The sequence below is a fragment of the Anguilla anguilla genome, chromosome 3 (assembly GCF_013347855.1).
Source record: "Anguilla anguilla isolate fAngAng1 chromosome 3, fAngAng1.pri, whole genome shotgun sequence".
In the NCBI taxonomy this organism is placed as follows: domain Eukaryota; kingdom Metazoa; phylum Chordata; class Actinopteri; order Anguilliformes; family Anguillidae; genus Anguilla; species Anguilla anguilla.
This window is the reverse complement of record NC_049203.1, coordinates 60,113,982-60,141,416: the sequence shown is the minus strand read 5'-3', so window position 1 is coordinate 60,141,416 and position 27,435 is coordinate 60,113,982. Positions and strand designations below refer to the sequence as shown.

At 44.6% G+C, this 27,435-nt stretch overlaps 1 protein-coding gene and 1 long non-coding RNA gene across 5 annotated transcripts in view; one reads left to right on the top strand and one right to left on the bottom strand.

Moving 5' to 3' along the window:
• Positions 1-5,398, top strand: part of fgf13a (fibroblast growth factor 13a) — a 105,718-nt gene extending 100,320 nt beyond the window's left edge. For all 4 annotated transcript variants that reach the window (XM_035410230.1, XM_035410233.1, XM_035410232.1 and 1 more), the window contains one exon: positions 3,585-5,398. In XM_035410230.1, the coding sequence (XP_035266121.1) occupies positions 3,585-3,721 (137 nt within the window). In that variant the 3' untranslated portion in view covers positions 3,722-5,398. The remainder of the gene's footprint in view (positions 1-3,584) is intronic.
• Positions 5,399-9,244: 3,846 nt separating this feature from the next.
• On the bottom strand, positions 9,245-11,330 carry LOC118222997. The gene is made up of 2 exons (XR_004764377.1): positions 10,040-11,330; positions 9,245-9,601 (listed from the first exon to the last, which is right to left on the bottom strand). It is a non-coding gene; the product is annotated as an uncharacterized LOC118222997 (long non-coding RNA).
• Positions 11,331-27,435: the final 16,105 nt, after the last annotated feature.

Here is a 27,435-nt window from a genome sequence, read left to right as displayed (position 1 = left end):
ACTGTATGACATATATAGTTGTGCAATTAATTGTTTGGTTTTGTCTAATTAGGTATGTTGCATTTGTTTTATTATTTTGTATGATTTTATCCTTTTGAAGTAGGTCAGTTTTCTGTGTTCCAGTGGCAAGATTGTTATTTTTTCCAGTTGGCTATTACACTACATTTGGAGTATGTGATGGCGATATGGCGTGTGTTTAGGATGCGCATAAACTGTCCGAAGTCATCTGAACTATGTGTCCTAGTCCCCAAATATCATATTGATACCTAAAGTTGTGTGTTGGTTCTTTTGGAAATTTTAGTAAAGCAGTCTCACACCAGTCAGGCATTTATACATGCTGGTGCAAATTTTATACCCATGGCTGTATTCTTTACCTGTAAGTACCATATTGAATTCAAAGTTATATTTAATCCGGGAGATTTAGAAGTGTTTAGTGTCTTGTGGATTGTTGCCCGGATACTTCTCCATCCATGTTTTATGGGTGTTAAACCTTCTGTGGTCTCTATGTTTGTGTATAGGCTGTCCACATCGATTATGAACAATATTACTGATTCTGATATGTGAAATTGCTTGTGTTGACTGTAAGTGTTTGTTTGATTATGTGTGTCGATTTGTAGTGTCGTTATTAACTAAGTGGCTGTTTGTAAAATGCAGGGCCTTGTGTGGGTACGGTGTTTGTTTCTGGTAGTTTGCTGCTTACCAGATGGTCCTTGAGAGTTTTGGCTTTTTTGTAGGGTGAGATGGTCTTGTGGTCCTGGAGTAGTAGTCTGAGTTTCGCAAGATTCTGGCCAGGTTCTGTTTCATTTTTGTGCTTGCTGCTTGGCTGAGTGTAAAATAGGTGCTGATGATTGTGAGGATTTTTCTTGTGTCCAGTTTTGTAGTCAAGGTGGTCTTTTGGACCTTCTTGGCAAAGGATCTGAAATACCTCCTTGGTTTAATGCATTGAAGAAGGCTTTGGTGGCCTCTTCAAAATATGCCTTCTGCGTTAGGGTTAGAGTTAGAAGTGGGGTTAGGGTTACAGTTACGATTATGGCTACAAATGTGATGCATTTGCTCTTACAGAGAATCAGGGAAACAACATTCAAAGAAAGATCTTCATGGGTCTATTGCAATATCAGGAATATATGTCATTGTACTGTGTCCGGAGAAAGGATATAGCTCAAATGAATTAGAGGGAAGCTTGGAATAAATTGCAGATGACGGGTTTGGTCAGGGGGAGAAATTGGCAGGCCTGCATTCTTTTCTGCCAAAGATTAGATGTGAAGTTCTCGTTGGCGTTGGGTTTTGCGGCTTTCCCTGCACAGAAACGTTACGTATCCACGGCTGCCCAGCGAGAGTACCAAAGCTCTGCAGTGCCATCCAACACCCACGTGGGTCAGAATACACAGAGGACCACTGCAGAACTTGTGTTTCGGGGGGGGGGGGGGGTTGGGAAAAGAAAAATTATAGTGGCGCGGGCGGCTCTAGAACCGTGGCGCGGTGCAGAGGACCAATTACGGAGCTGTCTCTGCACTGGCGGCGCGGCCGAAACAGAGCCTCTCTGCTTGAGACCCAGTTCCGCTCCGGTGACCTCGGCGCGCCGTGCTTAATTAGCACAGCCGGGCTCCGCCTGCATCGTTAGGGCCAGCCCAGCCTGCCCGACCGGAACCTCCGCTGTAGCCTTGGAGCCAGGATGGTCTGCAAACAGGATTACGTGCGTACGCCTGCCTGTGTTTGTGTGAAGACATAGCTCAGGAGGTAAGAGCGATTGTCTGGCAGTCGGAGGGTTGCCAGTTCAAACCCCGACCTGGGTCGAAGTGTCCTTGAGCAAGACACCTAACCCCTAACTGCTCTGTCGAATGAGAGGCATCAATTTTAAAGCGCTTTGGATAAAAGCGCTATATAAATGCAGTCCATTTACCATTTACCAAGACGTGCACATGGCACACACGTGTGAGCAGGATAAGCATGTGAAATTCTGACTGTGTGTGTATGGAAGCACATACAAACAGGATTCCAGTGGGTGAGCAATATGACTGTGTGTGTGTGTGTGTGTGTGTGTGTTTGTGTATGTGTGTCAGGAGGGTATGTGTGAGGAACAGCTTTTATTCCCATAATGATACACTCAAGTGTTTTGTAATTTGTTTTGCGAGATGGAGAGTGATACTGCACTAGGACTAATGCAGTACGTGTGGTCTGGCTGTCACCAATACAATGGAGAGAGGTTGTGGTGGTTTAAAGGTTTTATTTATGAATAAATATTTCATGTTTTCAAAATTATATTTATGTAAAGTCATGTTTTTAAATGAAAGAATGTTGAATATGCTTAGAGAAACAAAAAGCTTGAAGACATAAAATGTTCTGCAGTATTATTTGACCCCCAGCACACAACTTCAGATATTTTTCTTGGTGTATTTATTCAGTCTACAACTGTTACAGCACATCGCAGATACAGAGACTTAAAGGAAACAAGTATTGTTACACTGCTGTGAAGCCCTTGAGTCCATATGAAAGGCTAACTCGTGCTGGCCCCCCAGTATGTACATTTAGAAGGCTGTTACATTTAACCCCCCTCAAGGGTCACTCTTATGGGAGATGCAAAAAGCAGCGGCAACGAAAGACAAACAGGCTCTCCGGCTGATTATTTCACGATGGGGGCCAGTGGGCCGGGTCTAATGATCTGGGAGGCAGGCAGCCACACCCAGGCCCGGAGTGAGCTCGGCAAACTGTGGCAGAAGCGCTCAGACTGCACAGCTCAGAGACTCAGCATCGCGGAGACGCTAATGGATTCCAAACGCAGCCCTCTGCGTCCCTCAGCTTAGCACAGCGGCGAAGCCTGACAGTTGAACCTTCGACCTTTGGCATCGATGCTCGGCATCCCGTTGCATAATGCCACCAGTAATAAATATTGATTCCAGCAGTTTCCCTTCTCCCCCAGTAGATGGATTAATTGACTTACGGACATGAGGGTGATTCACATTACACCCTTCTGTGTAAGTTATAGTGGGTTCACACCGCAGATATAGACCGCAAAGCACATACAGTATCAATTAGCATAAATTGTTAGGAAGAGAATGATGGTTAGGTTTTCAGATCATGGTCCGGAAGCAACAGCTTAGGCTCACTTACGGTTCTAGATTTCTTTCTCAAACCAAACACAAATGTCCTTTTTATTTCCTGTGGAATTTTTTATGAATAGGCACCTGCACTTTCCTCATGTTCGTCTGCAACAGAATGCCAGCCTCTGTATGTTTATGATTGACTTGAGGGACCATTGCACCTGCTCCTTGTGTTCCTTGGTGTTATCGGTTTGGGTGTCATGGAATTTTATGATGTCATTATCTTGTAGGGCAGACCTGGGTCTTCCCAACCTGGGTCTAACAGGGTGTAATAGTATTCACCCTAAAAACCAGGTGAGGTGATTCAGCTGCTTTATCAGGTCAGTTATATACTGAACAACAGAACAGGATATTCTGTGGCTCTCCAGGGTCAGAGTTAGGGAGCCATGCTCTGGAGAAAAGACCTTTGTGCCTGAAACGCAGTGGGCGGTGGATACGCGGTGTCTGACGCCTCTCTGTCTGTCTGTCTGTCTGTCCGTCCCGCAGTGGCCATGTACAGAGAGCCCTCGCTCCACGACCTGACGGAGTTCTCCCGGTCCGGCAGCGGCACGCCCACCAAGAGCCGGAGCGCGTCGGCCGTGCTGAACGGCGGCAAGGTGGTGAGCCAGCACGAGGCCACGTAGCCGAGCAACCGGGGGCCCCACCCCCCCAGGGCGGACGCCCGACACTCGCCTGCGGACTCCTCTGGCCTTCGCCGTTCCCTCATCGGTTCAGGACAAACACGGAAAACAAAAAAATACCACCAGCAGAACCACACACACGATTTAGGCCCGCCCATTTATCAGCAACAGCAGCAGCAACAACAACAACAGCAGCACCAACGACGACAAAATAAGTTAATAAATAGCAGAAATTAACCGCTGTGGTCACGCATCATGAAATCTGACCAGTTAGCTCTTCTGGAGTTTCACTGTCCTGTGGAGCCAGTTCATTAGTGTCCTGATAAGGCAGAGCACACCAGGGCATCTTGTGGACGTGTGTCAGGCAGGGCAAGAGGAGAGAGAGTCTCTGCTCAGTGCAGTGGCAGAGCAGCAGTCCTGTTCTTGATAGCCTAGCAGTTTCACCCAGTTTGGCAACCCACCAGAGCTGCAGTTAGGAGGTACGGCCCGGCCACTCTCCTGCATTGCCCCTTAGTGCACGCTTGCAGAGCTTTCCTTTGCAGAGCCAACATTCAGCTGACCTGAAAAATAAGGGGGGGGGGGCGGGTTGTAGGGGGGGTTGGACGAGACATTGAGTGGCTGCAGCTCTGCCTGCTAATTTTGTCAATTTCGGAATTAGCTGGGTGAATCTTCTTGTTCCCCCCTTGTTTCCCCCCCCCCTGTCCTCAGTGTTTGTCTTTTTTTTTTTTTGCCATTGCTGAGCAACAAGGGGTCCCGGCACACCAAAGACAGAACTGTGAGTGTCCCTTTAAGCAGTCACACGTCAGCGGAGAGCGGTGGGATTCTGCTTCTTACTGTACATTTAGAAATAAGGGCAAAAAAGAAAGGAATGTGATGCACGGTATGTGAGCATTAATGTTTCAGTATTGTAGGAATTGGTTGTTTTTCTTTTTGTTCGTTTTTTTGCTGGTATGCAATGAGACTGGCGTATGAGACGACTGTTACTGTAAGTGTCCACCCCCTTTCTGTTTTCTGTCTGTCACTGTCTGTAACCAATCGAGTAGTCGTGTCAAGCCCTCCCCGCCTTCTCTTTGTGTAAAACGGATTTGATGTCACGGATCGCCATGGAAACATGGTGAACCAGTGCCCACCGAGGACCCTGTTTAGTGAATGAATAAACTCATTGTGGTGATTTTTCTATGACAAAATAAAATAAAATAAAATACTGTGGACTTTTAGGTGGCTTAACATTTTATAGGATGTCATATTTGTAAAAGTGAACAAATGTTAAAAAAAAAATGTAAAAATGAAAAAAAGATTAAACTTTTCCCTTTCTTGTACAGGGCATATACAACTGACGGTGTACAACAAAGACCCTTTTTTTGTGGGCAAAGTACTCTTTCCCCCTTCAGCAACATATCTCCTTCATACAGTATATGCTGCAGGGATGTTCTTTTCCTTCGTTTATTTTGTTATAGGTGAACATATCTGTTGCATGGGAGACAGCAGGACTTTTGGGCTAGAGGCTGCATGATGTAGGCTTTGTGTATTAACCCATGTTGGATCAAGTGTTCCAAAACCAGGACAATAAAACAACATGTACAAGCAGGTATTCTGCCTGGTACCTTCCAGTTGTTTATTAATTGTTGTATACACAAAATGCACTGAATAAAATGTTTATATTAAGATATACTTTTAAAAGGTGTCTTCAAGCTTCTTTTTTTCTCCCAGTTTGAAGTCCAATGCTGTCCAATTTGAAATCAATGCATTAAAGACAGAATAACATCCTTTGGGGTGCAACTCACTACATGATTGCAGTTCAAAAAAACAGGCAATAACCAGAAATACACATTTAGCCAGAACTGGTTATCGCATTCAACAGAAAATATAGTGCTTTATGTTTGATTTGGATTTGTTTGGCTCACACAGAGTGTTACAACACAATAATGTGCCGCTCTCAAAATAGAAGCATTCTGCCCTGATTTTCATAACATGGCCATTAAAAATTAAGTGCACAATGGACAAATTTTTTTCAGGGAAAAATATTGAAATTGTCCTTGCATTAAACATGCATTGGATAACATTGGTTATGAATAATGTTAATAATTATGAATAATGCATACCCCTGCTTAGAATATTTGGTTTCATAAGAATCTCAAGGAAAAAGGTGTTCAGAGACATGTAGCTAATGAAAATCATTTTTCTTTGTTCTTTCTTATATTTTTCATAAACAAGAACACAGAAAAAAAAAAAAATTCTCATCATCTATTAAACCAAAAAAAAAAAAACATGAAAAAGGATGCATGCATATTGGCATCAGTCCTGGCTGGCATCTGGTCTGCGATATGACCGATGTAGTGAAAGAACGCACTGGTGCTCTTAATGTCAAAGAAACGGGAGACCTGCTCTCTGACAGCGTTCTGTGTGAAACGCTCTGCCTCCGTCTGAGGGAGACCTCATCCTTCATAAGCGAGGAGCGAAATGCTGAGCCGGAGGATCTGAACGAGTATCTCGCTGGACAGAGACAAATTACACCGGAGGAGAGATTCTCCTTTTAATTGCCTGCCTTGCCCAGGTCCCTGCGGCTTTCGCCATGGGGAACCATTTTATGCGACGCTAGTTTGCTTACCCCCTAGGTCACGGTGGGAGAATCTGCTCTCACCCAAAATGCCTGACACTGGAGCTGTTCCACTTGTGATATCTGTCTCTTTTTCTGTGACAGAAATGTCCAAAGTCACACACACACACACACACACATACACACATTCGCCTGTATTTCTCAGTATTTGGCCTTATTATTCACTGTAATGGTGGTTTTGTTTCAGGGCTAAACACAAGCAGCTCACGAGCAGATTTAAATGTCGGACTGTTAAAAGCCTCTATTGTCTTTTTTTTTTTTTTTTTTTCGTTTTTGGGTACAAATCTTTTGAAAAGTCATTGTCAATTTGGTAGGAAGCCTTGCAATATTTGACTATCCAACATCTGCATTTTTTTTAAAGAATTATGCATTTTTAAAATCCTTAACAATTCAGAATTTTTTTATATTTTCAAAAAATAAATCTGTTTTAAAAAATATGTTTTGGCTACAAATGCTACCCCCCTCCATGTTTAGAAAAGAACTGCCCTCCTTATGCAAGCACAAAATAAACAGAAGTGAGATTGAGGAGCGCTTGGACTGCCAGGCAGCTCAGCATGATGGAGAGCAGCTCTGCATGTTGGAGAGCAGTTCATTAGCATACCAGGTAGCGAGCCACATGACCATTCCACTGTATGCTCCCTCTGGAATCAGAGACACAAACTTCAATACCCCCTTTACATTCATCAGATGTGTTTTCTACAAACAGATCAAACACTACAGCAGTGCATTAGACCGTTCTAGTGCACAGCAGGTATGTTTGTGCAAAGAGCTGGCCCAACTGTGAATTCATTTCCCTGCTCGTAGATAACAATCCAACCACACAATCAGATATCGTGGAGTGCTGACACAAATATTGTAATCAGATATGATTCGACATTTGGAAAAAGAGATTAAACAGAGACGCTCTACATAACAGGTTTTCTCCCAGAGAATGCTCAATTTAACATTCTAAATGCAGGAATTTTTTATTTTAATTTTAACGATACTCTTGGAAACATGAACATTGATGCTATGAATTAATGTTTCCATAAAAACGCATGCATTTTTAAACATAAGATGTCAGTAAATACAACCTTAAATATGGAATGGGAAGGCTTTTGATAAAGAATTTATCACTGTTTGATTTTTATGCATTTCATTACATTCTAAAACTTCATAGAAAAACATATTAAGAATATATGAATTACATATTACCAGGAAGTGGCATTGAAGTTATGAGTGAGACTGCATTAATGTGATAATACACACTGGTAACTCACTACAAAGTGAAAATTTTGGGTATAGCAAACCAAACACAAGAATTACATTAATCATATTCAGAAGTCCAAGTATACTGCAAATACTAATTTACCTTGAGTCTTTGTCATTGCTACAGGCAGGAGTGAAGGCAGTGATAATGACTATGTCCTGCATTACAGCAGAGGAGATGGACTGGCTCATCTCCCACACTACCCTCAGCCTTCCTTATCCTTATCCTCTTCTCTCTTTTTACCACATTCATTAGAGAAGACATTCCAATTCATTACGTGGAATGAAATTCTCTCATCTCTGCACACCTACACCCCCAAATTGGGACATTTTCTCATTCCAAGAAAGGTAACACATTGTCAGGTTGATGAAGCAGATGAAACGAATCACACTCTCTTGCGCTCACACGCACGCACGCACGCACGCACACGTGCACGCACACACATGCGCTCTTTCACTCTCTTTAGAGTCTCACTCACTCTTTCTGTCTCTCTTTGTTTTATTCTTGCTTTCTGTAAAATCTGTAAGTGTTTTTTGTACAGCAAATCATATGTGTTTATATCCCTGACTTTTTTTTTCAATCAACTATATTTACTATATGTACAATGTTGTCAATATGTACGATGTTGTATTTTTAAAACAAGCTGGGAAATATCACATCTTGACTTTCCGAGACTTTAATTTCTGGCATTTGAAAGCTCTTACACTTTGTACTCTCCTCATTTTGTGTTGTTTTGGACAAAATCAGTTCACCCATCTACAAGGAATTTGATTGAGGCACATGCCCTGAGTGAACACATAATAAACTGCCTGTAAAGGGAAGACAGAGCAAAACCAACCTCAGTCTCTTTTACAGTTATAATACATTTTATTTGTATAGCACTTTTTGAGGGCTTCAGATATATATAATAATATAACCATATGTTCAATAAACAAATTAACAAAAAGAATTACAAAAGTGATAATGATAAATGTGTAGAATCATTAAAATACACAATTTACATGATATGCTCTTAATTGAAATGATCTCAATTCAGTTCTATGGCAGTTCAGCTTCAGGAGGTTACTAAACATTTGCTGTTTAATGTCTTGCAGGCAATTGATTTGAGCAGTCTCAGAGCACAGAGTTTTGTAATTTTGTTCTGGCATGAAGCAGTCCATCATCAGCACAGAGATGACAGCTCAAACCAAAGAGATGTTAATATTCGCCAAAGGGAAGCATATAGATGCAGAATAGCCATCGACCAAGAACTGACCCTTGAGGAACACTCTGTGCATCAACAATATCATTTTATTGAGACCTATGAACTGCATTCTAGAAGTGAGGCAAGAGGTCAATCAGTCCCCATGGTCACAGACCTAACACAATGAAATACTGAACAACAGGCTACTGGCATCTGCTGACAGAAAATTGGCCCTCCTGACCAAAGCCCTGAAACATGACTGAAAGGCTCAGGCTGCATTTACTCAAAATCTCCTTGAGTGCATGCAGTGCATATAATAATAATTTCTGAGGAAACTTGATTTGATATGTGCAAGGGCACAGCAGATGTCTATTGCATTTCAATTCAGGGAATGAACATACATTTACTTCACAAAACAAAATAATTCACATAATGTTCTATGCCAACCTGTCAATGAACACACTGACAATAAATGTAAATAGTAATTCAGTAAAAATTTATTATTTATTTCAAATAACTGAGTCAAGGTTTTTTAAATGACAGATGGAACGCTCTGTGTATCTCTTAGACCTGCCCTCTGGAAGCTTCTAGAACATCCCCAACTGGCAGCCAGCACTGACCTCACAAGGCCCCTACCCAGCTTCTCATTTCTTCCTCCGTACAAGTCTTCTGAGCTGACTGAATTGCCATGGCAGAGCACAGAGATCCCATTTGCAGACGATCGTTCAGGTGAAATCGCAACTCTTAGGACATCGGATTCCATTTTCCCTGCTGTCTCTAATGTGACTTGCATTAGCTGCAGGCAAGATGTCACCACTCTCCTCTCCCGGTATCCTGAGGAACACACACACACACACACACACACACACACACACACACACACACACACGCACGCACGTGCACACACACACACACACACACAGTCAGGCTACACTACTAGTGCGGACCTTCCCCAACGTCAGCAGTCTGATTTATTTCCAGTGACAGGAACACAGCGGCAGGTAATTATAATGCTTTCTTTAACCATGCACACAGAATTCTTTAGTCTTTGCAGTTTCTTACAGTACTTCCTGTTCCCCTCAGGACTGGGCTGGAGGACCGTGAGAGAAAAAGTACCGTGTGATCATGATGGAACGCTATCGTTGGGCAAGGGTGGTAGGGTTTATACCTGTGCGTGGGCTTGCTTACTCCAGAGAGTACTTCGGCGAGTGCGAGGAAGCGAGCGGGGACGAGAGCGGCACCGTGCCGAAAAGCACACGTTCGATCACTCACCTGCCCTGGCGCGCAGCCGAGAGCGACCGCGGCGCGGGGAGAGGGGGAGCGGCGGGCCCGCGTAATTGAAAAGCCGTTTCACGCCACGCACGGCTAAGTGTAACTCCGTTCGCCGATCCCCCCGGGAAGGGAGCGAAAGCAGGCGCGAGCCCAATTTGAATTTTTCACTCCGCTGAATGAGCTGCAGATAAGGGAGGAAGCGATTGTTTGTTTTATAATCCAAACAAATGAAAAAGTCAATTTCGTGCCAAGATAACTGCTGGTGGTGTGCAGAGGGACTTGGGGGATTTTATTATTGTCCAATGTTATAAAAAAACATGCAGACTTTGTGTGTGTGTGTGTGTGTGTGTGTGTGTATCTTGCAATCATATTCAACCTGGAATTTTGATGCTGTATGGTAAACCCAAGTTAGCCCCATCAGAGATTTTTGAGGTGATTCTTTGTTGAGGTGTAATGTTACATTGATCAAGGGAATATCTTATTAAGACCTGGCAATTCACTGTAGCTGAAATCTACACTACAGGAGACAATAAAAAAACATATTTTAAAAAATATTTTCACTACAATATGTTTTTGTCATCCAAGACCCTTTTAAATACTTGAACTTTTTTCCCTGCTGGATCTCAGGAGGATTCATATAAGTACATATAATGATGGAAACAGGCTATTGGGCCAAACTTAGTTAGTCTTTTATCTGCAGTCTAGAAAGCAACCCGCCCTGTGCCAAGCCTTGGCCTAAAAATTGCAAGACTTTAGTACATGACCTGGGGAGTCCCCTCCATCACTCAGTCCCTTGATCCGTCCCTCTGGTGGTCTCTGAAGGGTAATTCCCTCTGCCATTCTGGAGGGTTCCCTCCATTAATTCCTTCACAGCTTTAATGGCAGTGCTGACCTGTTATTGTAATTAACAGTGTTTTTCATGTCGATGGATTACCAAGCGAGGGGAAGAACTTGTGCTACTCAGTTTATCTCTGCAGATGCCACATCGATGCATCCAGGACTGCAATGACCCCCCTGACCAAAAGAAACCCCGTATGGTAACAAACGACACTGCCCACTTTGCAGAAAGTATGGTCCCCTTTGGACCAGGTCGAGAAGCGTCCTGTGTGTGCTCGGAGCACTTTGTCCAGCCATCGACAAAACTCAACATTCTCGGTTCAATCGCTATGGATACAGCTGCGAGGCCAAATCAAATGTCTCCCGAGTGCAATTCAAATACAGAGCAGATGGATCACACGCGAGTTAGCGAAAGGACCAAGAGCAATATCTTTAAACAAGCAGAGCGGTGCAGTTTGTTTAACCCTTTAAGGTGTGAGATCACAAGTATGCAATGCAATTAGGGGCGACATAGCTCAGGAGGTAAGACCGATTGTCTGGCAGTCGGAGGGTTGCCGGTTCAAACCCCGCCCTGGGCGTGTCGAAGTGTCCTTGAGCAAGACACCTAACCCCTAACTGCTCTGGCGAATGAGAGGCATCAATTGTAAAGCGCTTTGGATAAAAGCGTTATATAAATGCAGTCCATTTACCAATTAGAATGTTCCTAACTAAACATTCTAATGCTGATGTCACAGTCACAGCTGGCAAAGCAAAAGAGTTCTAGAACACTGACTTAGAGTTTTGAAAAACCCTGCTCTTCAAAAGTGTAATGGTACAGCAAGGCACAACCAGGTCCCAGAAGGTCAGGAGTATATTGTGGGGAGGAGTAATACATCTGCTTGTTAATGGAGCCACAGTGAAAAACAGCAGCATGCAGTGAAAGTGGCTGAGAACAGAGCAGTGGGCACAAATGCAAGCTCTGGGGCCTTGGGCATGGGGTGTTAAATGGGGAAGTGAACTGCTAAGGGGATAGCATAACTTCTGTGTACTGTGTGTTACTCTAGCAGTATACGTAATTTATAATGTGTTATACACTGAGTCTTGGACACTCAATACATTTGTAATTACGTTTCAAATGGAATCGTTTTGTTCACAGATCACAAAAAAATGGTAAGAGACAGTGTAATTAACCATTACAGGTTTCAATATTTATTTAGTAATGCACAGCCATTTCGGTATTGAGTAGTGTCATCACCCTTGCCTTTGGAGAGCCAGAAAGTGTTCTGATTTTCATCAATGTTCAGAACTTAATTGGTCAATTAAGGTGGTTTATATTCCTTTATAATGAGTACTGCTCACATTGAGAGCAGATTTTGATTGCTATAACTTGCCTCCTGCCTGATTACTTTGGAAGGATGGAGTAGAGATATGCAACATTAAGTGTAACTGGCCAAAGCCAATCCTTTTGGGATTGTCCCGTGATAGAGCTGAAACTGCTGAATGTGCCCCAGTCTCACTCATAATTACAGGAACTCTCCACCTGATGGACTGTGTAACTGCTTAAGGTAGGATAATTAGACAGGGTGCTGGAATGCCATTGTCTGGCCAGGACACTGAAGTCCTAATCTGTTTGTGTGTATGACAATGGAGCGTCTGAGCAGTCAGGATAGTGGGATTAATGAATCATAATCCTAACAAAGCGGACAACCAATCCATTGTGGGATAATCCACGGCTAATAATCTCTTTCACAATGGCCCCCTGCTCCACTACACCCACCGTAAATGTGTATTATGAATTTTGAATTATGAATTATGTGCTATGCTGCACATCTGGGTAGGATTAGGCATGTCCTGGGAAGCCTGTTCCCCAATTACACAGAGTACCAACATCATTACCGGGAAATCCAATCATGCTAATGAGTAAACATGACAGGAAGGCTGGAGGCCTCCGTTGCATTTGGGTGCTTCAGTTGCCTTTGTCGAGTTGTCGAACACCGGGTCTAACCAGCCCCGTAACAAGAACACAATCAGTCACGGGGATCAATGATGCACCGCCTATATCTGAGAGTCCCCTGGACATTGATCTGTGGGCAAGTGCAAACAGAATTGAATTCAGGGATGCCAGATGCATCAATATATGAACGCGGCGCATCGACCAGCGTGAAAGGTTGAAAGCATGGCCGCTACCTCAAAATTTCATTGTCCTTTTCAACGTGCCCTGGTTCAGTCACCACCACCGATCGATCGCCAGTGTTAGATTACCGGGGGAAGTCCAATATGAGACCGTGCGATTTCGATTGCATCACTCAGGCTCAGAGGTCTGAGACACACAAATGCATCAGCTTAGATCCGGAAACATCCGCCACATCTCAAGACCTTTTTTTTTTCCCCCGTGAATCTCTCTCTGACACCATTTCTCTGCACAGGAGAACTCCCTCCACGCAGGGATTATGTAACTGCCTATCCAACGCCGAGCACTCAAAGACGCTGTTTTCAGGGAAGGAGAGCGTGCAATATTTATAAAGCTCCCCCACATCAAAATGCATTTTATTCCCCCATTAGCCTTGCCTGAAATCGAGCATGCAGAGTGTTGGAGGGTGTTAAAAGAACTGTGTTGCCATGGAGATTCCCACCCCTTTTCCTTACTGTCCATGGCTATTATTGTTTAACAAGGTCCCAAGGACCACACAGAGATGGAGCTTGTATAGTCGCATTCACATAACTGCATACATGTACATATATACCATAATAATGAAACAGCCAAATGAATGTGCTTTTAGACTGTTCCCTGGTCTTGGCCTGTATTCAATCAAAATTTGTCCAACTTTTACCAGTTTTCAATCAACATTTGTCCAACTTTCACCCACAAGTAAATACAAGCAATGTATTTAGAGTTAGATTTAGTGAATGCCGAGCTGTCCAAATTGTGTGGAAAAATAATAACTGCAGCTTTTGTTGAGGACAAATGTTGATTGAATGCCAATCTCCATATTTAAGGCGAACTGAAATTGTACGCGTTGCAAAATACTTGCGTCAGTCCTGGTTGCACAGAGCTTAACTGTAGGTGCTGCTCAGGGAGGTCATTCCCAAATTCTCAATATTTGAGATAAATGAAAGAAGTGTGCGCCGTGCAGCACCACTTGATTTAATTGCATAAGCAAGTTCCCGAAAAGGCCACAGTAAGAGGAAATAGCCTTTGTCATTCTGGCAGTGGGTGGCTTTCACTGGTTTGTCTCAGCACTTTTTGAATTTAGAGTTAATGAATATGCGTGTCAATAGTAGAAAAACCATGCCCGAAATTTATTCACACACTCTAATTACACACAATAAACTAAACTCACTGTGTGAAGGGAGATAGGGGGAGAGGGAGAGAGAGAAAAAGAGAATAAACAGAAGCACAGAATGCAGAAATAACACTACACCCTAGATCAACTGCTTGCTGTTTGCAATAATAGAACTATTCATAACAGACGCCTGGGATGGTTATGCATCCGATGACGGATGGCAGCGTCACGTTCGCTGGGAATTTCGCCTGTCGGGCCAGGACCAGCGATATCGGGTCATTTGTTACTTCCCATTCAGCCTGGTCTGTGTTATAAACTGAGCATGAGACTCCCAGAAGCATGCTCCACCACCCTCTCTTTCTGTACATCTCCCTCTCTCCCTCACCCTCTCTTTCTGTATATCTCCCTCTCTCCCTCACCCTCTCTTTCTGTACATCTCCCTCTCTCCCTCACCCTCTCTTTCTGTATATGTCACTCTCTCCCTCACCCTCTCTTTCTGTATATCTCCCTCTCTCCCTCACCCTGTCTTTCTGTATGACTCCCTCTCTCCCTCCCTCTCTGTCTGTTGCGTACACCAGGTGGCCAGTGTAACACTGTTAAATTGACCAACTGACTTCTGTCAATGCGAGGAAGGTCGCAGTCCCCGGTAATGGAGACGCCACATTCCCAGACACTGCAGCCAGGTGATAAATTTAAGACTAGCAAGAGTAAGACTGCGAGCAATCCCGACAAATCCCAAAAGAGGCAGCTTCCAAATTAGCGCCTTTAAGATCTTTTTTTTTTTTCAAATGTGGCATTGTGTTTACATTCAGAGCCTGTGAGCCTGGACAGATTTCATCTGCACCTGCCAAACGCCTCAGCCCGGGCTGGCATCCTGCAGCGGTCTGACGAGGAAACAAAGCACTCCCCTCCCTCCGAGCACAGGCCATTTAACAGAACTAAGTCTTGTAATCCAAGGAACTTCTTGAAAGGAAATAGCTTTTTCGGGGAGATTTAGGCAATGACACGACTCATTTCATTCCTCCTTTTAGACTTCCGCACTTTTAAAAATGTCCAGGTTCTTCTGACATATTCACTGCATCGAGCTGAAGAATAATTGCTGGCTCACTGCCAGGCAAGAAGTTACCGAAGAAGCAAGGCAGCACTTTTGTTAGAAATACAGTACCAGCTTATAACTTGAGCACTAATAAATAAAACAGAGAAATGCTTTTAAAAAATGTGTCTCTCATGTAGAGGAAAGGAACACCAAGGTCAACTGAAGATAGGCCTTTTACAGTCATAATCCTAACAGACCTCCATCACCACAGCGTTCAGGCTGGTTGATCATGTGTTATGAGCGGTAGTCTGGACTCAGAGCACCACTCATAAGGATCGGTAACTTAGGGTGTGTCTCTGTGAGACAGATGGAGGAGTGGAGGGGGCCAGCAGTGACTCCACCAGAGGACTGGAGATACCAGAGGCAATGTATGATTTTGACTAATGGTTGGAGAGATCTGTGTGTTTGGGAGTGACAGAGTCTGCATATGGTCAGTATATGAGTTATTTCTGCCTATAAAAACCAACATTGGTACTTGCATGGCAGCCTTTCACCGTTGGCGTGTGAGTGTGTGAGTGTGTGTGTGAATGGGTGAATGAGAGGCATCAATTGTAAAGCGCTTTGGATAAAATTGCTATATAAATGCAGTCCATTTACCATTTACCAAGATGAGTTCACACACATGCGCGCACACGTGCGCACACACACACACACAGAGTACTGGGTCCGGACGGGCTGGCAGGGAGGCTGGCAAGAGGAGGTGGGCAATGCGCGAGGCAGTAGGGGTGCTGGTTGCCATGGCGCCTAAGAACATTAGCACTCCATTAGCGTTCCAGAGAAACCAGCATTCCCGCCTCAGTCTCCCACTGCCAGATGGAAGTTCCAGAGACTTCTGGGAAAAGACAGGCTTTGTCCAAGGGCTGCGTGCTCCGTGCTACATTTTACACGTTTGAACAAACCAATCTGTTCCGGAGGTGGAGGGAAGTGATCTTTCTCAACAGCTCCTGCGTCACCCACCGCTTGCGGCAAAGCCATCTTGGAGCACTGGAGAAACGTGCCTTAGAGGAGCTTGTCTGAGAAGGAGTGCGAAGCTGGCATCCCCTGAGTTACAGCAATAGGCCGAAAACATGCGTTATTGTGCGTTGGAGTTCATGTTCAGTCAGTGTCTTTGCATGGGCATGTTTGTTTTGTTCTATGCTAAGAGCTTGTAATGATTGTGTACATTTAATCCTGACTACCGGGATGCTTCAAAATACACTAAAATACATCCAGTTATCCTACGATTGTGTCCTCAAAAAAAGGGAAAATACTGAAGTCCAAATATCCAGCAAAGTAGCTTGAACCCACATAAACACACACAGAGAGAGGTAGCCTATGCCCCAGGTTGTAATATCCTTGAAGGCCACAGTAATAAAATAACTCTATAATGTCTTGAGGGGCATCAGAAAATGGAAGTTTAAGATAAAATATATCAGCCTAGGAGCAGCGGGCGTTTTGGGAAAGGCAATAACCTAACATTAAATGGGGTCATTTTGATACATTAATATAACCTCTGTCATCTGGGGTCCAAGTACAATGCAACAGTGTAGGAACTTTCTCAATTCAACATTTTTTTTCACATTTCCCAGTCTACTTGAACACATCCATGTTGGGTGAACTATTGGTGTCTTGTGGGCTTATGAGATATTACATGGAAAACATTCCAGAAACATATATAGATAAACAGATATAGTTCTTGTTATATGTGTGTTAAGGATAGCACTAGGTTCTCATAATTACCTGAAGTGCTTTCACCTTTTAGACACCTGCAACTTCCGGCAGATTTCTGACCATTTTAAATACAATATCTATTTTCAACAAATATTCAGAACAAAATGTCTCTCCCATATGTTTGTACATTTTGATTAGGAGCATTACATTACTTTGCATTACATTCTTCAGAATCAGAATGAGGACACTGGCACCTGCAAACCCAGATGGGTGCTAATGAACATTCAGGGTATGTGGGTATGTGCGAGAGCGTGTGTGCGACTGTATGTGTGCGTGCGAGCGTATGTGTGTGTGTGTGTGTGTGTGTACACATGCATGCGTGGGTTTGTGTGTGTGTGTCTCCTGTCATTTGCCAGAGCTGTATTCACCACCATATTGACACCAATACTGCCTCACTTCACAACGGGAGACTGGAGGACCCTCCTCAGACAGATACCCCATCTCTCACATCCCCTCCCTTCCCACCCCCCCTCTCTCCCCCCACACACCCCCTTCCTTTCTGATTTCATTTCTGGGGGCTGCAGTGTGATTAACAGACAGTGTATCTCTGCTCTTTCATTGAGATAAACAGCTCCAGCGCTGCCACACCAGGCACTGATAAGCACCGGTCTACCTGAGCGCACAACCATACACATACACAAACACACATGCTTCTCCACTACTGTACATCGCTGTAATGTGCATGATTGTAGTGTAATGATTACATGCTCACACACACACACACACACACACACATAAACACACACATGCATATACAAACTTGCACACAGACACACATAGTCACACACATACATTACACACACAAACATGCACACACATCAGTGGCCCTACATGTGAGACACACTGGTCTTTGTGGAAGCTTTATCCTTTCATTCTTATGCTCCATTTCTTAAGCATACTTTACATGTGCAGAATTCCCCCGATCCTCCCTACCTGCTCCCCAAACATCAAAAAGCGAAATGCACCTCTTCTTCCTCTTAGTTCCCATCTACCTCTCCATCTATCTGTTTGTCTGAACCTCTCCCTCTCTCTCATTTCCCCATTTAGAGACTGTCTACATTTCTCTCATCTTCTCCACTCCCTCGTTCTCTCTATAGTTCCCAAATGGGAGCTGTGAGCTTCAGAAGGCACAGATTAAACTCCACACTGCGCGCTTGAGATTTCGATTTGAACCATGGTTGAGCCCGCAGGGGGTTGGCATGCAGTGACTGAGGACTCCAACCCTTCGGGGAGAAGAGAGCTTCTGAACGCTTCACATACTCTGGAGCAGGAACCTGAAGATAAATCGACACTGATGTGCCTCTCGTGACGTGCGCTAGCAGGCTACGGTTCAAAGGCTAAGTAAAGTAACAGAATCTTAAAATAATGTAGCCGCTTAATGTAAGTAAACAGGCTCCGGACCGGCTGTCTGCGCAGCTGGGTCGCGATGCAACTGAAGGATCTAACAAGGACGTGAAAGAATGCAAGTAAAGAACTCATTACAGAGCAACTCATCTTTTAAAAAAAAATCTTTTTCACATCAGCAGTTTTCCAAAGCAACAGGGATCATTGATTTCTACATTAAGGAGACATTTATACTAATGTGGTTTACAGGCATTGTCGAGACAGCGCATTGATTTTCGGTGGACATGCAGACACTACAAACGTATTGCCAATCAGGGCAGCAAATTAAACATGCCCACACAACGGACCTGGCGATAAGAACCGCGGAGGGGGCGGCGGGGCGATTGCGAGCCGCGATCAATCCCCTGCCCAGAATAAAGACGTTTCGGAAACCCCTGGATGTGGGAAGCAACGCCGGGTCCGCTTTCAAGAAGACCACACCCCCCAACGCCCCTCCCCCAAGCTTCAATCTCCTCCTTACGTTTCCCAGGGGTAACATGTAGGGGCAGATTCTATTATAGGACAAGCAGGGGGGGTCAGGGCAGTATTTTAAGACTGAACAGGATTGCTAAATTGCTGTTGTCTTTGATGCTCCTTCATGCATGGATACAGGCCACTGCAAGGTGTCCATTTCTCAGACCACTAACAGCGGCTTCTCAGTGGCCGCTTTGACAGGGCATTTCAAAGGGAATACAGATAAAAGCCACAAATAAGGTGTTTCATGGTGCGAAAGACGCCAGGTGTCAATGCAGGTCAGCAGTGTGTGCAGGTGTGCGCACGCACGTGAACATGTGTACATGCGTGTGTTTGTGCATGTATGTGTTGTATGTGTTGTATGTGTGTGTGTGTGTGTGGGTGGATGTATTTGTATTTGTGGCTGCACATGTGTGTTTGTGCAAATACATTAGTAAGTGTGTGTGTATGTCTGTGGAAACTTTTATGTGCATGGGTGTTTGCAGGTATATATTGCAGGTGAATGTGTGTGTGCCTGTGGATTGCCCTATGTGTGTGTGTGTGTGTGTGTGTGCTCATGTATATGTGAGTGCGTGTGCCTACGCATACCCCTGTGTGTGTGTGTGTGCTCATGTATATGTGTGTGTGTGTGTGTGTGTGTATGTGCTCATGTATACACAAGTGTGTGTGCCTGGGCATACCCCTGTGTGTGCCTGCTCTCTGTGATTAAGTGGGGACACAGAGAAGATGAAGCAGGTCTGGCGCACTCTGCGGTGCGGTGGGGATAATTGCCTGTGCTTACGGGGGGCCCCCCTGCGGCGCCCCGCGCTGCTCGTTGTGGGGCCGAGGTGACGGGGTGCGGGCGCACAATGAAGGAACCCCGGCGGGGTAATCTCCATGAGACCCACGCGTCCCCGCTGAGCGGCTCCCAGCACAAAGGGGCTCTTTAGGAGGGACACGAGCCCTCCCTTTGTGCTCCCAAACTGCCAGTTAGCTCCTCACCGGGGGTCCTGAGAAGAGCAGGGGGTGCAGATTAGTCTGGGGGGGAGGGGGGGGGGGTTTGTACACAATCCAGTGGGACCTGGGAGAGGGGGATATACAGACTCCTGTGGGAGGCGGGGGAGGGGGGATTGGGGGGCTTAGGATGTAATACACCCATGGGTGATGCTAAAATGCTGAATTATTGTGATGAATGAGCAGTTTCTCTTGTCAGACCTCACCCACGTGGCCTTCACTGGGCTCTTAGGCACACTCCAGTGGATTTAGGGGTAGTTCCACCCATTTCACACCAGGTATGAGCAGCAGACTGTACAGACTGCTGACAGAGTGAACACAGACTGTACAGACCAGTGGCAGAGTGAACACAGACTGCTACAGAGTGAACACAGACTGTACAGACCAGTGACAGAGTGAACACAGACTGCTACAGAGTGAACACAGATTGTACAGACTTCTACAGAGTGAACACAGACTGTACAGACCAATGACAGAGTGAACACAGACTGTACAGACTGCTGACAGAGTGAACACAGACTGCTACAGAGTGAACACAGACTGTACAGAGTGAACACAGACTGTACAGACTGCTGACAGAGTGAACACAGACTGTACAGACTGATGACAGAGTGAACACAGACTGTACAGACTGATGACAGAGTGAACACAGACTGTACAGACTGATGACAGAGTGAACACAGACTGTACAGACTGGCAACAAAGTGAACACAGACTGTACAGACCAGTGACAGAGTGAACACAGACTGTACAGACTGATGACAGAGTGAACATAGACTGTACAGACCAGTGACAGTGTGAACACAGACTGTACAGACTGCTACAGAGTGAACACAGACTGTACAGACCAGTGACAGAGTGAACACAGACTGTACAGACTGATGACAGAGTGAACACAGACTGTACAGACTGGCGACAGAGTGAACACAGACTGTACAGACCAGTGACAGAGTGAACACAGACTGTACAGACTGATGACAGAGTGAACACAGACTGTACAGACTGGTGACAGAGTGAACACAGACTGTACAGACTGGTGACAGAGTGAACACAGACTGTACAGACTGGTGACAGAGTGAACACAGACTGTACAGACCAGTGACAGAGTGAACACAGACTGTACAGACTGGTGACATAGTGAATACAGAATGTAAGGACTGATGACAGAGTGAACACAGTGCCAAGCACTGTATAGGTGAGAGAGGAAGAGTTTCCATCTAAGGACAGGACGGCAGTATGGAGCCGCAACAATTCCCTCCACACACGCACGCACGCACACACACACACGCACACACACACACACAATAGTGTGAGGAGAAAGCAAGATGTTCAGCCTTCTCAAGTGTAATGAATAAATAAATGCACAGAGGCTACTTCCCAACAACATGCATAAAGGCAGATATTTCTCATTTTCCTTCACATGATCACAGGAAAAGAAAGTAAACTGAGATCTGCCAGAAACAGCTGCAGTCATGTGTTTCATTTCCCAGTAAAAGAAGAAAATTTACTGCAAGATCAATATTGACTGACAGCACTAAACTATACACCCATCATAACTTCTTCACTATTCCAGTTCTAAAACTGTTCAATGGATGCCTTCAAAGGCTTTCAGGGAAATAAAAACTGCTTTCTTAAACAGTTTCAATAGCTTACATAATGTATGTAGCACAAAGTAATTAGAATTATATAAATAGTTCAAGTTTCCTTTGGTTTTACAAAAAAAAATGTCATACGGTATCTATAATTGCCATCTTTAGCTTATGCCAGCTTTAATTTATGTCAAAGGAGACATGCCATCCTACCGTGCCAGTGTTTCCCGACTCCTTCGTCAGATCCGGCATACAGAATGATAACGCCTCATAGATCACCCCCAAAGCGTATTTTTAGCCTCAAATTGTCACTTTTTAACAAAACAAAAAGATGGATGAAAGGGAAACGGGAGGAACGTGCTGTCAGAAAGCACATTTAAATTGGGGGCGTTAAAACTGTCATGAAAGAGAGACTGAAATACCGCAAGGCAGAAGGAAAAAAACAGCACTGCTGGAGTGGGGGGGGTCTCTTCAATTTTATAAAATGCGTTTGGTAAGGTTTGCACTAATAAAACTCTTATTCAGATTAGCAGGCATTGGACATTGGAGTGGGGGGTGGGGGGTGGGTGGGTAGAGAACTAATGGGACTCAAATATTCTTCAAGGGGTTCTAGAAGGATTTTACAGCAGACTCAAGGAACTTTTAGAAACGCGGGAAAGTGCAATTAGAGGTACACTCAACCCTCCTGGAGAGCAGCATGAGTGACATAAGAACAATTTTGAGTGGTCGGATTGGGGCCGCTACACACAGAAAGCAGGCCACAGTTCCCCCGATAAATAATGCAGCCTGTGGTAGAGTAGGGAGAAAAACAGCCTGAATTGTGGGATAGCGCTGTGGGTCTGAAATGGGGGGTTGGGGTGCTCAGTAAGGTAAGGTCCTGGTGGAGGAGACCTCAGAGATGCTGGACTGTCTCTCATCATTAATTCATCCCGAGCTGCTGGGGTGGGGGGGGGGGGCGGGGGCAGTGAGGACGCATCAGGGTCTGAGCATTTAACACGGAGGCCAGCAGCTTCTATGTGATTCACGGTATTAACCTCATCACTGCTCTGTGCTGTTCAACGCACTGCTGACCAGTTTAATGTAACCTGTATCATTAAGCGTATGCAGGAGCTCTCTCTCTCGCCCAAACACACGCACAAACACACACACACACACACACACACACACACAGACATCGCACTCACGCCCACACACTGTCGCACAGCTTCGGAAAGAGACGTGTATATTTTGTCACATACGCTCACCATCTCACACATCTGCCCTGTCTTTCGTACATGCAAGGCAGCTGACGCACTCCCACACATGAATGCATTTTCATGGGAAGACATTCAGTCTGTCCCTTTCACACCCATACGAAGAATGTTCTCTCTTCGTGCCCCCCTCTGCCCTTCTCCCTCTCTGTCTGTCAGCTCTCTCACTCTCTCACACACACAGACACACACACACACACGCAGTATAAATACACACCGCGATGCATCATGCACATCTGAAGAACAGCGTTTCTGAAGTGGAAATGGAAGGTCAGGTGATTTCTGTAAAAAACGATAATAGGCAAAAATGGGACTGGGCGGCCATTAGAAACACAGGAAAACGAGTTTGAAATAAAATTAGCTGGGCTGAAATGGAATTACGCCGCAGCCATGTTCACGGTGTGACACGAGAGGAATGGTTCCGCCAGAGCTCATGCGTTTGTGTAACTGCATTAGCCCTGCTGTCTCCCTCTGTTCCCTCATCCAGGACTACAGCCGCCACTGACTTTCCCTGGAAAAGCAGACGCTCTCGTTTAAAAACCCGCCCTGCGGAATGAAACAGACAAACAGCCAGGTTTCCACCGAGAACAATAACCACAGCAATAACCATAACTTATGTTTTACAGAATCACTACAATTCAGTGCGTCCAATTCAAATGAATGGAAATCTCTACTCTGCAACGGTAACTATAAAACTGAGCCAGAACAATAACGATAGTTATCATTCAAATTACTTTCAGTGCAATTATTTGGACATATCTCTGACAAACAGGTCCAACCATCCACTGCTGTGCAATGTTTGTACACATAGAGAAATGCGTGTGTTGACTGACAGGTGTGACAAAAAACAGTCCATTAAGTACTCATACAAAATGGAGGAAAGTTTGCCTGTGAGTGAATCACCGTACTTCTCCTGCTGCACTGGAGAGGGTGTGGAGGTTATGTAGTACTAGGCAGGCCCCCTGTACTAGGCAGGCTACCTCACGACAAGGCATTCTGCTTCAGTGAATATCTGGCTGCATAAACGGATAACATGTAAAACACATGGTATGCCAGTCACCCAAGATAAGGGGGTCTGCTCGGCAAATAAATCATTATAATGGCTGTTATTAATGTCTTTTAGGTTGGAAACGGCAGTGGTAAGAGGTGGGCGGCGGCAGGACCAATTTGCCGTAAAAGCCACACGGCTGCCCAAAGCCAATCCACTCGGCAGCGAAGTAAAAGAGCTTCAAAGCCTGTTTATGAAAAGAACCTGATGTCTGGAATCAAACAGGCCATGCTTCTGTCATCGACTAATTCCCAACACAGACCACACCACCCACTAAAGCACAGCTTTTTCACAGTGGAGGGGGTGGACAGAAAGGCTAGTCGTGATAGCTCAGAACAGCACTCTCTCCTGATTATTCCCACAATAACGCACTGGCATTAATATTTCTGCAGGTAAGACTGTTTCAGCGGCTTCCCCGAAACACTCCTTGAAGGGGAATTCGGCTTATGGGTGGCCACTCTATTTACCAGCGTTTTCCCTGAGGTCAGTAGAGTGCGCTGATATTTTGTATAGTCAATCCAGTAAGCAGAGTGCGAGAGTTTTTACTGAATAAACAACATTTCTGCCATATAATCTTGTGTTCCATATAAAAAGGTATGTTTTCGCCCCCTGCCTCTTCCCCACAGGTAGTGAAGCAAAGCATCTGATCAACATCCAGAGTTAAACACGTTCTGAAGGCAGCTCTTGCCCCTGAGGCAGAGGCAATTCCATTGGTTCATTCTCGCTTGGTGGGCAGGCCTGTATTTACTGCAGCCATCCTCCAGCCCAAAACCCAAAAAAAAAACACTCAGGCAACCAAACTGTGAGCTCTCATTTTCTAAAAGCCCCAGACATGGCTCACACTCACGCTCAACCCTCACATTACTTCGCTGTACTTCTTGTGCGCTTTGTTTAGGCGTCCTTTGTTACTTGAAGACGTCCGATGAAGAAGCCAGCAGAAGACATCCAGCACGAGCTGGGGAATGTGAAAGGTGTGGGCCGCAGAGACTAATTAACACGCGCTCCGCGCTGGCCGGGAGCCGGCAGAGTGTGAGGAGCAGCGCGAGCGCCAGGAAAGATTTGGGGATGAGCCGTCCCCTCCGTCACTGTGAAGAGGAGGCCATTTTGGGAGCCTGCTGTTGCGATTATTAATAACCCCATCCATTTCCATTTGTGCCGCTCCGGTAAAATGAATTAGTCTAATGGGAATAATTCTATTGTCTGCCCAATTCCTCCCACTCCTCCGTTGCGGGAGATGGATGAGATTCCTTATTTGGTCAAGCACAAACATGGATATTGCTGAGAACAACCGTTAAGAGGCTTATGATGGAAAACGCACTGAAACGTCCTCATAAATCTGTATAGAAATACATATTCATTAAGAGGAATCTGCATTAATTTTGAATCCATCACAGCAATAACAGCATCCTATGGACAGACAAATCTAAGAATGATTGTAATAGAATGGAACCATTTAAAATGACATAAGATGTATTGCGTATAAAAGTCACTTTTAATTTCACTAATAAAATCAAAATCTGCATTTGTAAAAGGGTGTGACGTTTACACTGCATCGAAAACCTTGCACCGATAAACATCAGATCAAAAACAAGTTGAAATGTTCCTTGGCCAGGGCATTTGAAAAGTGTCCTAAAATTACATCTAACGTGTGGACGTGTTTTCCCAAAGATGCTGTGCACGTGTGCACAGTGTACAGACTGTGCACGGTGTACAGACTGTGCTGAATGGGAGTCAGCAAGTATGATTAAGAAACGGTGCTCAGTTGCAAAACATCCGATTGCATCAGCATTATGTAAAACTTAGGTTCTCCATAATGCAGTGTAATCATGTTGCGTATTGTTGGAAAGCTGATGTCATGGGGAACAAGTGGGTGTCTGAGCTATAAAGGTTAACCCAGTGTGATGTGCGTACAGAGATGACACACGCAGGATTCATTGTTGCACTGCTTTGTCATGATTATGTCTTTATTTGATGACCTGGGGTTATTTCATTGTAAATAAAGAGGGAAGTGCAATGGTTCGAGGAGCCTCAACAATACAGCATCCTACGTATAAACCTCTCACAACACACACTCTGTGTATTGTCGTCATTAAGCATACTGTAAAATAAAAAACTGCATTCACTTTACCCTGGCATTCCTTTTAGACTGTTACCACTGCACAAATAGCAGTTTCAGGGTCCTAACCTAAGCATAGAACTCTGGGATATCTGCACCCCGTAGCCACTCACCTAAACACTAGTGCCGTAGCAGGATACACTACTGCATCTATGCAGGCTACACACACCAGGGACACGTACGCGTCTACTACCTACGATAGATAGCGATCCGTGTAGAAAAACACCACTGCCGGATCACTTGCGGTTTCCTTCTGTGCACAAGCACAAAGGAAAGGTTAAAACGTTATTCTTGGAGTCAGATAATTGAGATAACATTAAATTAACCCCGTTCCACTGGCACCGGGTTAGACTGCACGCATTCCTTCGCCACTCAGATACTTCTGTTGTGGGGGGTTTCTTACAAAGGTAAAGGCATTGTAGTTGTTCTCCAAAGCTGCATGCTTAACTGAAATTATTTCAGCAAATGTCAAGTTGTATAACTGAATGGTTAAAAAAAAATTTAAATCAAGAAGCATTTAAGTAAAATTCTGGATGAAATGTTTAAATGTAAATCACCAGAGTTTGAAGGAGCTGAATGTTACAAGCTCAATCATCATACCAATCATATTTCAGCTAGCCATGGCTATGTCTGAAGCTTAAAGCTGTAGTTTGCTAGACCTCTACTGTATAAGAAATGTTCTTCCAGTGAGTACGAGCGATTTATCTGCTTGTGGACGGGTTTGGTTGTTTCCGTGTTTATCTCTGAGTGTGTGGGTGGCACTAAAGTAAAGCTGACAAACTGACAGGGCGCAATATCCTGTCATCACATTTACACTTTTCTTCCCCGCACCACCAGTACTTCACATATACGCGCGTGTGTGTGTGTGTGTGTGTGTGTGTTTGTGTGTTTGGCTTCATCTCAAAGTCTGGAATGAAGGCCACCTCACTCTCTGATGATTTCACTAATCACTGGTGATATAACTGCAAGCACTGCTGGGCCAATTACAAACCAGAAGCCTCAAAATGAAGGCCTAGCGTTAGACAGTATCCAGCAATTAGGGTTTCTATAGTAACTCTCGCCACAGCACGCAAAGACACTCAATTAAAAGATTTCTTCAGATCCATATGCATCCATAATTCCATACACCTCCCTCTCAACCCAGTGGCTCTGTCCCTGGGGAAGGACCCTCCAACAATACTTCAGAGGACTTTCAGGGAAATGATGACGAACTGTCACCTGTCGCCAGGAAGTGAATGGAATGGACTTCCCTAGGAAGTCAATGGCCGCTGGAGGTTGACTCGCTTCTAGAGTACAAACGAGGGTCTGTATGCTGCACAGGAAATAAGTAACAGAGGCATTAGGGCACCATTATCGCCAATAAAGAATATCCTTTATAACAGTGATAATAATTTCTTCAAATGTTTAAACATCAAATTACGGGATATTGTCCCTGTCATGTATCTTAAAACCAAGATTCATTGGTTTTGAAAAACTGGCAAACTGCCGGATTTCCAATTCCAATTTTTTCCAATTTGCAGACACATAGGTGTTATGCAAGCTGAAAGATGCAGTTTAACTTGTTCTAAAACTTGCATTTTCACTCAGATGTTTCTGGATCGAGTCCCAGGTGGCACATTACTGTTGTATCCTTGAGC